General features: G+C 61.5%; 1 protein-coding gene across 1 annotated transcript in view; it reads right to left on the minus strand.

Annotated features, from left to right (window-relative positions):
* KCNQ4 (potassium voltage-gated channel subfamily Q member 4) overlaps positions 1–4009 on the minus strand; it is a 29027-nt gene extending 25018 nt beyond the window's left edge. Inside the window, exon 1 of the mRNA XM_064172449.1 lies at positions 3702–4009. Within this exon, the coding sequence (XP_064028519.1) occupies positions 3702–4009 (308 nt within the window). The remainder of the gene's footprint in view (positions 1–3701) is intronic.
* Positions 4010–11416: the final 7407 nt, after the last annotated feature.

Genomic DNA, 11416 nt, shown 5'->3' on the forward strand with positions numbered 1-11416 from the left:
GCCACACACCCCAGAAGGCAGGAGGTGGGCAGGAACATCCTTCCCTTTGCTTAGAGGAAAGGAGGTTCTTGTTTGCCTTCTGGCTGTAAAGCCTTTAGGTTAAGGACTTGGTCATGCTCCCAGATTTGCTCTGTTAAGCTCCAGGGCTGGAAACTCTCATTTCAAGAGGACAAGGAACAGCTCTGCCAGCCCAGCAAGCCTAAGCAGATGGGCACCAGGAGCATAGAGGGGGGCTGGCCAGCCAACACCACACACCTCAGCCCTGGCTGCTCACCTGCATGGCCACCTGCTGCCACTCCATCCCCTTCCCACAACCACCCAGGCACAGAAGCTGGCAGAGGAACATCCAGCACTGGGGCTGCAAAGTCCCAGCAGAGCCCAACAGCAGCCCCAAACCTATCTGCAGGCAGCTGCCCAGCACAGCTCGGGGGCTGCAGAGACAGAGCAGCCACCAGCCCACCTTGTGAGATGGAGCAGCACTAACCTAGCCCAGCCTGGGGTGGGTGCTGAGGACCAGAGGCTATCTGGGGTCAGTTTGGGGACAGGAGGAGGCTGAAGCTGTCCAGTCACTGCTGCCAGCTCAGCCCTGCTCCCTGGCACTGAACTGCTCAGGGGAGGGAAGCTCTTTGCACCTTTGCAGCTTCTCAGCCCTGTCTTGGAGCCAGGCTGCTGGGGGGGAGGTGTGACTCAGAGGATGTCTCCTGTGACCAGCACTGGTCCAGCTTTGGGTGACCTTGGGCCGTGAGCTTCATCTCCCCCATACCTCAGTTCCCTCTTCCAGTTCTCAGCTCTTGAGGTAGACAAATGATTCCCTGGAACTTCAATACCCAACACTGCTGCAGGAGAGTGAAAAATCAAACAAAAAACCACCTTCCAGTACCACTGGAGAGGTTTCAGAACCGTGGGGACGTGGTGCTGAGGGGCATGGTGCAGTGGTGCCCTGGCAGTGCTGGGTTAATGGCTGGACTTGATGACCTCCGAGGTCTTTGCCAACCTAAATGATTCTGTGATCCTCTGCCACAGAGAAGCAAGAGCCACAGGGAAGGCTTCATGGAAGAGATGCCCACACCTTGCACCCTCTCTGGCATCTTCCCACAGGCTTGGAGGGGGGTTCCTGGCAGGCCTGGCAGCCCTGAGGCACACCTCAGCCCTGACACTGAGTCAGCAACTGAACACAAACCCTCCCCAGACCACTAAATGCCTACTCCTGCTGCTGGCATCCCATCAGGTCCATCCTCACTGCCTGAGACCACCAGAGCCCCATTCCTCCTGGCACAGCTGTGCCACCAGCCCTGCACACCTTGCCCAGGCCAGGCAACACCACCAGAAGCAGTGAGAGCTAGGAGCTGGGCACAGTTGGGGTGGCAGAGGAGGGACCCAGAGCTTGGTAGGCTCTGTGAGGGAAGCTGCTTGGTCTGCTGTGGTCATTCCAGGGGCAAAACACACACGGGTTGGGAGGAAGAAGTGATGGAGGGCAGCTGGGCATGCACAGGAGCTGGCAGGGACACCCAGCACGGGGGACTCTGAGGGGCTGCAAAGTGCCAGCAGAGCCCCACAGCAGCTCCAAGCCTCCCAACCACCCATCCGCGGGCAGCTGCCCAGCACAGCTCGGGGGCTGCAGCTCAGCTGTGAGGCGAGCAGGGAGAGGTCTCCACCAGTCAGTCCAATCCCTCTCTGCCAGCAGCAGCTTCTGGCTGCTGCTGTTGTGAATTCCCTGCAGGAACAGCTCTCCGGAGGGTGGGATTTGCAGCGCAGTTGGCACTGCCCAGGCCACACTGCGGAGGTGTCACAGGCGTTACAGATGGGCTCTGGGCTCCTCTCCTTGGCTCCCCGGGGAGCTCAGGTGCCCTCTTCTCCGGTGACAAATTCATCCTGCCAGCTCGTTGTGCTAACTTAGGCAAGACCCACTTTCTGCCTCTTAACGAGCTGCTGCTCACACCCTGCTAACGACCCAGCGCCGGGAAGCCGAGGGGGAGGCGTTCTGGGGGGGGTCCTGCTCTCACGGAGGGGCTGTGCCCAGCTGCGTGCTGGGACGTGGTGCTTACACCTGGCACACGTCAAGCACATAGCTGGTAGAGAGGGAAACCATCACCATGGCTGGGCTGGCAGCAGTGGTGCTCCAGAAGGGCAGCCAGAATAGAGTGGTCCTGAGATGGGACATGGAGCCTCTGCCCCTCCCCACATCCCAGCTGTGCAGCCAGAGCAGAGTGGGGGTCCTGGGATGGGACATGGAGCCTCTGCCCCTCCCCACATCCCAGCTGTGCAGCCAGAGCAGAGTGGGGGTCCTGGGTTGGGACATGGAGCCTCTGCCCCTCCCCACATCCCAGCTGTGCAGCCAGAGCAGAGTGGGGGTCCTGGGATGGGACATGGAGCCTCTGTCCCTGCTCACATCCCAGCTGTGCAGCCAGAGCAGAGTGAGGGTCCTGGGATGGGACATGGAGCCTCTGTCCCTGCTCACATCCCAGCTGTGCAGCCAGAGCAGAGTGGGGGTCCTGGGATGGGACATGGAGCCTCTGTCCCTGCTCACATCCCAGCTGTGCAGCCAGAGCAGAGTGGGGGTCCTGGGATGGGACACGGAGCCTCTGCCCCTCCCCACATCCCAGCTGTGCAGCCAGAGCAGATTGGGGGTCCTGGGTTGGGACATGGAGCCTCTGTCCCTGCTCACATCTCATCTCTTCAGCCCCATTGCAACACCTCCAAGGGAGTGAATATGTTACTCAACCCTGAGCCGAGCTGAACAACCACATCTTGGACAGGCTCCTGCTCTGCAAACGCCACTGGATGCCCAGTGAGGAAGAGCTGGAGCAGCCCCACACTGCCAGGGAATCCGTGCCCAGGCAAGGCAGGGAGCAGAACTACTCCTGGCAGCACCTCGGGCTCCAGAGAGATGTTCTGGTGCTGGGGACCCAGGAACGGGTCCAGCCCTTAGGGGGTCAGCTCCTAAGGACAACAATCCCCACTCCCCATCTTCCCCCATCCCACCCGGGCACAGCTGTGGGGATGCCAGGCTGGCACTTCTGCTCTGGCCCAGAGTCCCAGCTCCCATCCAGACCTGCCCTGTCACCCCTCTCCAGGGGACTTCCTGCCTTGTGAGGGGGCTCCATGGGCGAGGTGACCCCAGTGAGGACCCCATGACGGCAAGGGACAGTGGCAGAGTGGGACGCTGACCCCAGGGACCACTCCAGGACAGCACAAGGAACGGCGGCAGAGCAGGACGGGGACCCCGGCTCCGTGCGGCTGCCACCGGGAAGGGGCTTACAGCACCGGGACAACCCCGGCCACCAAGTCCCACCCCTCGGGCACACGGTCACCACGTCGCACCGGAGCCAGTGGCACGAATCCTCTGCTGGGCTCAGCCCCCGAGACTCCCCGGGGTCCCCCACTCGCCACTCCCGGGCACGCCGGGGCCGGAGCTCCCGCAGCGTTCTGCTCCCATCGCTACCGCGACCGTTAGCAGCGGCAGGAACGGGCACCGCCGTCCCGTCCCCCTTTGCAAACACGGAGAAACTTCTCCGGTGAAGCCCGGGGGGAAGAGTCGAGCTCGGAGCAGCGTCTGCCCCGCATCTCCCCGGGTGGGCACAGACAGCGTCCGGTCCCCATCGCCCCACCGGGAACCGCTTTCTCCGGTCCTCCCGGGATCAAGCCCTGCGTAACGGGATGCTACGCACCGGCAGCCTCCCCCCGGCACCCCCGGTACTCACATGAAGGCGTGGTAGACGAAGGCCCAGCCACGGGGCCGCTCCAGCACGTTGTACAGACAGTTCTGCAGCCGCCGGCGGCAGCAACGCGGGGCCCCGGCGGGGCGGGGGGCGGCCCCGGGGCGCGGTCCCGCCAGCAGCCCCCGGTGGCGGCGGGACAGAGGCGGCGAAGGAGGAGCAGGGGGAGAAGGAGGAGGAGAGGGAGTCCCCCGGGACGGCGGAAGGGGGTTCCCTGCCGTGCCCTCGGTTCTCACCGCCGTCAGAGCCGCCGCCGCTCCCCGCCTCTCCCCGCCGCCCGCCGCCCCGGCCATGGCGGACCGGCCCCGTTCAGGGCACCGCCGCCCGCTTCATGGCCCCCTCCCCGTAGCCGGGGCTGGCAGTGCCGCGACCACTACTCCTCCTCTCCGCTCTCCTGCTCCGCGGCAGCCTCCGGGCAGCCCGGGACCCGCCGAACCGCCGCCACCTGCCTTTAGCCGCCCGCCGCCGCCGCCGCCGGGCCCTCCCCCACCGCTCCCCCCCGCCCCGGGGCTGGCCCGCCCCGCCGTACCTGGCCTCCGCCCCCGGGGCTCCGGTGCGATGGGGAAGGGGAGGGAGGCGGCAGCCGCCGGCTGGGGAAGGGTAAGGAGAGCGCCTGGAACCTCCCCGGCCCGGCTGCGCGGACCCTTCCCCACGCGGGTCTGGGGGATGCCCTCTTGCCCGCAGCACCGGGCAGAGAGAGCCCCTGCCCGCGGGGAGCGTCCCGCCGGAGAGCATCCCAAAACATAGGGGGTGGAGCATCCCACATCAGTGAGCATCCCAAAATAGGGGGTGTGGAGCAACCCAGACTGGGGCATGGAGCATCCCACACCAGTGAGCATCCCACACCAGTGAGCATCCCAAAACATGGGGTGTGGAGCATCCCACACCAGTGAGCATCCCAAAATAGGGGGTGTGGAGCAACCCAGACTGGGGCATGGAGCATCCCACACCAGTGAGCATCCCAAAACATGGGGTGTGGAGCATCCCACATCAGTGAGCCTCCCAAAATATGGAGTGTGGAGCATCCCACACCAGTGAGCATCCCAATATATGGAGTGTGGAGCATCCCACACCAGTGAGCATCCCACACCAATGAGCATCCCAAAACATGGGGTGTGGAGCATCCCACACCAGTGAGCCTCCCAATATATGGAGTGTGGAGCATCCCACACCAGTGAGCATCCCAAACTCGGACACAGAGCATCCCAGACCAGTGAGCATCCCAAAATATGGAGTGTGGAGCAACCCAGACTGGGGCATAGAGCATCCCACACCAGTGAGCCTCCCAAAGCATGGGATGTGGAGCATCCCAAAGTGAGCATTCCAAACCACAGCTATAGAATCACAGAATGGTCTAGGTTGGAAGGGACCTCGAAGCTCAGCCAGTTCCAACCCCATGCCATAGGCAGGGACACCTCTCACTTGCTCAAGGCCTCATTCAACCTGGCCTTGAACACCTTCAGGGAGGTTGTGGAGCACAGAAGCACCCAATGTGATCTTTGATCACATTGGGTGCTTCTGTGCTCCACAACCTCCCTGGGAAACCTGTGCCAGGGTCGCACCACCCTCAACCTGTGCCAGTCTCTCACCACCCTCAACCTGTGCCAGTCTCTCACCACACTCACTGCAAACAACTTCTTCCTCACATCCAGTTTCAGTCTCCCCTCTGCCACTTCAAACCCATTCCTCCTCCTCCTCCTCCTCCTCTCATTCCCAGACCTTGTCAATAGTCCCTCCCCAGCCCTCCTGGAGTCCCCTTCAGATCCTGCAAGGCCACCCCAAGGTCTCCTCCAAGCCTTCTCCTCTCCAGGCTGCAGAGCCCCAACTCTCTCAGCCTGTGCTCAGAGCAGAGCTGCTGCAGCCCTCTCAGCATCTTGGTGGCCTCCTCTGGACTGGCTCCAACACTTCCATGTCCTGCTTGTGTCAAGGGCTCCAGAACAAGAATATATATGCCTAGAGGAGCAATAGCTCTAGAGGGAGCATCTCTGGAGTGATTGTCCATGACCACCAGGCACAAAGCATCCCAAACAGGGAGCATCCTGGGCAAGGAGCATCCCGGGCAAGGAGCATCCCAGCTACCAGCTTCCCAAGCCAGCCAGCATCAAACCCTCCAGGACTGGCTGGCACTGAGCCACTCCCCCACCATACAAGGGCATCCTTCTACCTTCACCTTTGCTCTGGGGTTCAGGAATTGCTGAGGGACACCAAATACCTCTCAGGTTGCTCAGGGAATGGCAGGACACATCCTCATCCTCCTGCTGGAGCCTGTTCCCCCTCCAGAGTCCCTGGAGCAGGCACAGCTCACCCACACCCAAACCTCCCCACCCTCTGCAGGCTCCAGTTTGAGCCAGGCTCCAGTTTGAGCCAGGCTCTGAGTGTGTTTCCCAGTCCTCAGCCATTTGCTCTCCCACCTCATTCCCCTCAGCTCCACACAGCCTCTCATTAACAGCCTGGGAAACTGAGGCATGCTGCTGGCATTCCCCTTTCCGAGTAAGCCAGGGGCAGAGGTTCCCTATCCTGGCTGGCACCACACAGTCTCCATGCCCAGCAGAACCTGGGTGCCCTCCCCCACTACCCTAGGAAGGTGGCCAGGGCCTGTGCTCCTGGAGAAGAGGCCAGGCTGGAGGCTTTGGGCAGTGAATTATTTAAGGTGGTGGTTGGAGATGCTGGCACCAGCCCTGGCCCTCGTGAGCACTGCAGTGTGGGGTTGGTCTTGGGGAGCACTCACAATGAATAGAGAGTTTTATTTCCTTGGGCACAGGGGAAATGGTGCTGCTGAAACCCACCCCAGGTGCCAGCCTGCAACCCCCCCCCCTCCCCAGCAATGAGGGCAGCACCACACAACCCCTAGGGCAGCAAAATGAGGAGGAGAGGAGGCTGAAACCCTGCAAATCCAACCCAAATTCGCCCCTGTGTGGTCTGCTCTGCACTCCCCTCCACTCCCAACCCCTGCAGCCCCTCTGAATGTACTCCCCAAGAGGATGCAGCAGCCCCCCTGGAGTACCTCCAGCAGATGCTTCTTGCAGCTGAGCCACCATGGCCCTGACCTTCATCTGCTGGTGTCTGGTTCAGCGTCTTCCCCTGCTCGGTTGCAGGGTTTAGGTTTCACCTGGTGATTGATTGAAGCCTCCAGGCTGCAGAGGGGGCAGAGTTAAGGTGACCTGGAAAGGACTTTGGCCAAAGTGGGTGCTGGCTTGAGTGGAGGAGCTGGGTGGGGGGGGGGGTCATTTAGCACCTGGGTATAAAGCATGGGCAATACCCAGGCTGATATCCTGTGATTGATTGAAGCCTCCAGGCTGCAGAGGGGGCAGAGTTAAGGTGACCTGGAAAGGACTTTGGCCAAAGTGGCTGCTGGCTTGAGTGGAGGAGCTGGGGGGGGGGTCGTTTAGCACCTGGGTATAAAGCATGGGGAATACCCAGGCTGATATCCTGGGGCTGCCAAGGAAGCCTCAGTGGAATTGGGTTTGTAGGTGAGGAAGCAGTGCTGAGGTTCTTCACTGCTCACAATTCTTGGCTGGCAGCTAAGGAATTAGGGGAGAAGATGTCCTACACCTCCCTCCCCCCAACCTCCCATCCCCACTGCTGTCACTTTCTGCCCCCTGTGGGTTTGCTTCCACAACTTGAACCCTGAGCAGCCCCCAGTAGAGAGTGAAGCTTTGCCAGGCTGTGGGCACAGCTGTGAGCCTGGCAGCTCCTGGCTGAGCTGAGCACCCAGGGTTGGTTTAACTGGGCATGGAACTGGGTGCCCACACATGAGGAAGGGTCAGGTCCCATCTGCATCTCCTCACCTGCCCACTCCAGGGGAAGCTCCATCAGTCCTGGAGCTGGGAGGTTTCAGGATGGAGCCAGAGAGGATGAATCAATGTGGTACCAACTCATCCAGCAGAATCAGCACAGGTCTGGGATGGAGCCAGGCAGGGTGAATCAACACCACACTGACCCCATCCATCATAACCAGCGAGGGTTTGGTCAGCTGTCCTGGGCTCTGCTGGCTTCACCCCCTCCTCCTGCCTGGCCTGGCCACAGGGGGTCCAGAGAGCCACTGGCACCCTCCAGCCACGGTGAAACTTTAAAGAGGACCTCCTGATGGCAAGGGGAGGCGGAGGGGGAGAAGCCTGCATGCTTGGAGCCTGCTGCCCTCTTGGGACTGCAGCTCAAGTTCCTGGCACAGCCAGGCCAGGATTTGCATCTACAGGATTTCCAGTAAGTTTTGCAGCCCTGGTATGCAGCTGCAGGGCTGCTGGAGGGGAGGAGAGGGCCAGGGCCAGGCAGGATGGAGGCAGCAGGGCCAGAGCAAAGCCTCAGCCTGGCTCCCTGGGCTTCCTGGACAGAGCTGGGGGGGTGGTATCGTGGAAGGGAGGATGCAACCAGCCGACTCTGTGCCTGATTCGGTGCTTGGTGGCCTGAGGAAACTCAGGCATTGCCTTGGGAGCTGGGTGAGCACTGAGGACAGCAGGCAGGGGTGGCAGGGGTGGGGAGAGCTGCAGAGCACTTTCCTGTGCTGAAGGATCGGCCAGATCCCAGGACGATCAGCTCCTGAGGGCAGTGCTCACACACACTCAGACGAACCAGCAGCTGGGATGCTGTGGCCACGCTTGGAAGGGCTCCTGCCTTGGCTGTGGGGCCCAAAACTGAATGAACCCAGCACTCGAGGTGTGGCCTCAGCAGAAAGCAGCAAGAAAGAGTTAGAAACCCAGCAGAGGTGTTAGAAAAAAGCACTGAGAAGCTGAGCAGTGCTCAAGAGAAAGCAGTGGAAAGCTGAGCAGTGCTCAGCTGGAGCAGCTCCACAGCTGGAGCAGCCTCCCTCAGGTCCCCACACACTCCTGGGTGAGATCAGGCTTTGAGTGACCATCAAGCTGATGCTGAGCAGGTCAAACCCAGCATCACCTCCAGCTGGAGGCAGAGGCCTCCAGTGGAATCTTCTCTCCATTCATCAGCAGCATCTCAGCATCTTCTTCTCCCCCTTTTGCTGCCCTTTAACCAATTTACTGCCATTCAGATTTAACCTATTTTAGGCAAAGAGAAGGGCTTTGGCTAAGAAGCTTTCCTGGGGAGGAGCCTCTGCCAAGGGCTGATAGCAAACAGGAGGCAGCTGCCTGTGTCCACCCAGGAGCCACATGGATCTCTTCACCCTCACAAGCTGATTCCCCAGCTCTGCTCCCAGCTGCAAGGCACACAGGATCCCCAGGATCTCAGAGATAGGAAGGGACCCAAATTGATCATCCAGTCCAACCCCACTGCCAGAGCAGGACCATCCAATCTAGCTCAGGGCACACAGGAACACATCCAGACAGGCCTGGGGAGGCTCCAGGGAAGGAGACTCCACAACCTCTCTGGGCAGCCTGTGCCAGGGCTCTGGGACCCTTCCAGACAAGAAGTTCCCCCTTGTGTTGAGATGCAACCTCCTGTGCTGCAGCTTCCATCCATTGCTGCTTGTCCTGTCCCAGGGAGCAGTGAGCAGAGCCTGTCCCCCTCCTCCTGACCCCCAGCCCTCAGAGAGTTACAGACATTGATTCAATCCCCTCTCAGTCTTCTCCAGACTAAACAGCCCCAGGGCCCTCAAGCAGAAGGATGCTCTGCCAGCAGAGCTGCTGGGGTGCAGTCCAGCTCTGTGGTGCAGAGGGCAGGTGCTCAGCATCACCTCAGCTTCTCAACCTGACCATCAGCTGCTTGCTGGAGCTCAGAGAAACAGTGTGGCTGGGTTGAGCATCACTGTCCCACTGGCACTGAGCTGTGGTGCTGAGGGACATGGGTTAGTGGCAGTGGCCCAGCAGTAGCAGTGGGACTGTGACATCTCCTGAGGAGCAGCTGAGGGAGTTGGGAGTGTTCAACCTGGAGAAAAGGAGGCTGAGGGGAGGCCTTCTGGCTCTCTGCATCTCCCTGACAGGAGGCTGAAGCCAGGTGGGAGTTGGTCTCTTCTGCCAAGGAACAAGTGCTAGGAGCAGAGGGAATAGGCTCAGGCTGCACCAGGGGAGGGTCAGGCTGGACCTTAGGAGAAAATTCTTCCCTGGAAGCCTTCTCAAACTCTGGCAGAGGCTGCCCAGGGAGGTAGCTGAATGCTCATCCCTGGAGGTGTTTCAAAGAGGCAGAGCTGTGGTGCTGAGGGCCATGGCTTAGCCCCAGGCTTAGCAGAGTTAGAGAAGGGTTGGACTGGGCGAGCTCAAAAGGCTCTGCCAACCAAACGCATTCTGCAGAGGCACCTCGGAGGCTCCCAGCCCTGCACCCCCAGCCCTGCTCCCCCCAGCCCTGCACCCTCAGCCCTGCTCCTCCAAGCTCTGCGCCTCCAGCCCTGCGCCCCCAGCTCTGCTCCCCCAAGCCCTGCGCCCCCTCCAAGCTCTGCTCCCCCTCCAAGCCCTGCGCCCCCAGCTCTGCTCCAGCTCTGCTCCCCCCAGCCCTGCATCCCCAGCCCTGCTCCTCCAAGCTCTGCTCCCCCCAGCCCTGTGCCCCCAGCTCTGCTCCCCCCAGCCCTGCACCCCCTCCAAGCTCTGCTCCCCCTCCAGTCCTGCTCCCCCCAGCCCTGCGCCCCCTGCCCTGCTCCAGCTCTGCTTCTCCAAGCTCTGCTCCCCCCAGCCCTGTGCCCCAAGCCCTGCGCCCCCAGCCCTGTGCCCTCAGCCCTGTGCCCCCAGCTCTGTTCCCCCAAGCCCTGTGCCCCCTCCAAGCTCTGCGCCCCCTCCAGCCCTGCTCCCCCTCCAGTCCTGCTCCTCCCAGCCCTGCGCCCCCTCCAGCCCTGCACTGCCTGCCCTGCTCCTCCAGGCTCTGCTCCCCCTCCAGCCCTGCTCCAGCCCTGCTCCTCCAGGCTCTGCTCCCCCTCCAGTCCTGCTCCTCCAAGCCCTGCTCCCCCCAGCCCTGCTCCAGCTCTGCTCCTCCAAGCTCTGCTCCTCCCAGCCCTGCACCCCCAGCCCTGCTCCAGCTCTGCTCCTCCAAGCTCCGCTCCCGCTCCAGCCCTGCGCCCCCTGCCCTGCTCCCCCTCCAGTCCTGCTCCCCCCAGCCGCTCTCTGCTGCCCTCTCGTGGCCGATCCCACAGCCGCAGCTGCTCTTTCCCTCCCAGCCTCGTCGATTCTCCCGCACAGGAGGCAGAGCCACAGCCTCGCTTTTGGTCGGAGAAGACCTTTCAGACGATCAAATCCAACCAGCAGCCCAGCACCGCCAGGTCGCCGCTAAACCACAGCCCTCAGCACCACAGCTCCACGCCTTTGGAAGCCTTCCAGGGATGAGGGAGTCCAGCGCTGCCCTGGGCAGTGTTCTGAGAGCTTTTTTTGGTCAACAAATTGTTCCTCATGTCCAACCTAAACCTCCCTTGGTGCAACTTGAGGCCACCTCCTCTTGCTCCCAGGGAGAAGAGGCCAACTTCCACCTGGCACCGTTCAGGGAGAGCAATGAGGATGCTGCTCTGTGCCCACCACCCCTCAAACTCTACCTGCACAAGGCTGTGGTACCCAAGGGTTGATGCCCAGGAAGGTGCCTGGCTGCACCACTTTGCTGCTGCTGCTGCTGCACTTTGCTGCTGGCTCCTGAGCACTGCAAGATTGGGAAAGTTTGAACCCAAAATAAGAGAATTGACATTTCAGAAGCTCAGGTGATGCAGCAAACTCCTCTGCCTGCCTGGAACAACCTGGCCCAGATTTAAGGAGTTGGCTCCAGCCAAGTGCTGAAGTGGAGTTTTCCTTCCCCACAGCAGCAGCTTCCCCCCCTCCCACCCT

The sequence above is a fragment of the Pogoniulus pusillus genome, chromosome 37, assembly GCF_015220805.1.
Source record: "Pogoniulus pusillus isolate bPogPus1 chromosome 37, bPogPus1.pri, whole genome shotgun sequence".
NCBI lineage: Eukaryota > Metazoa > Chordata > Aves > Piciformes > Lybiidae > Pogoniulus > Pogoniulus pusillus.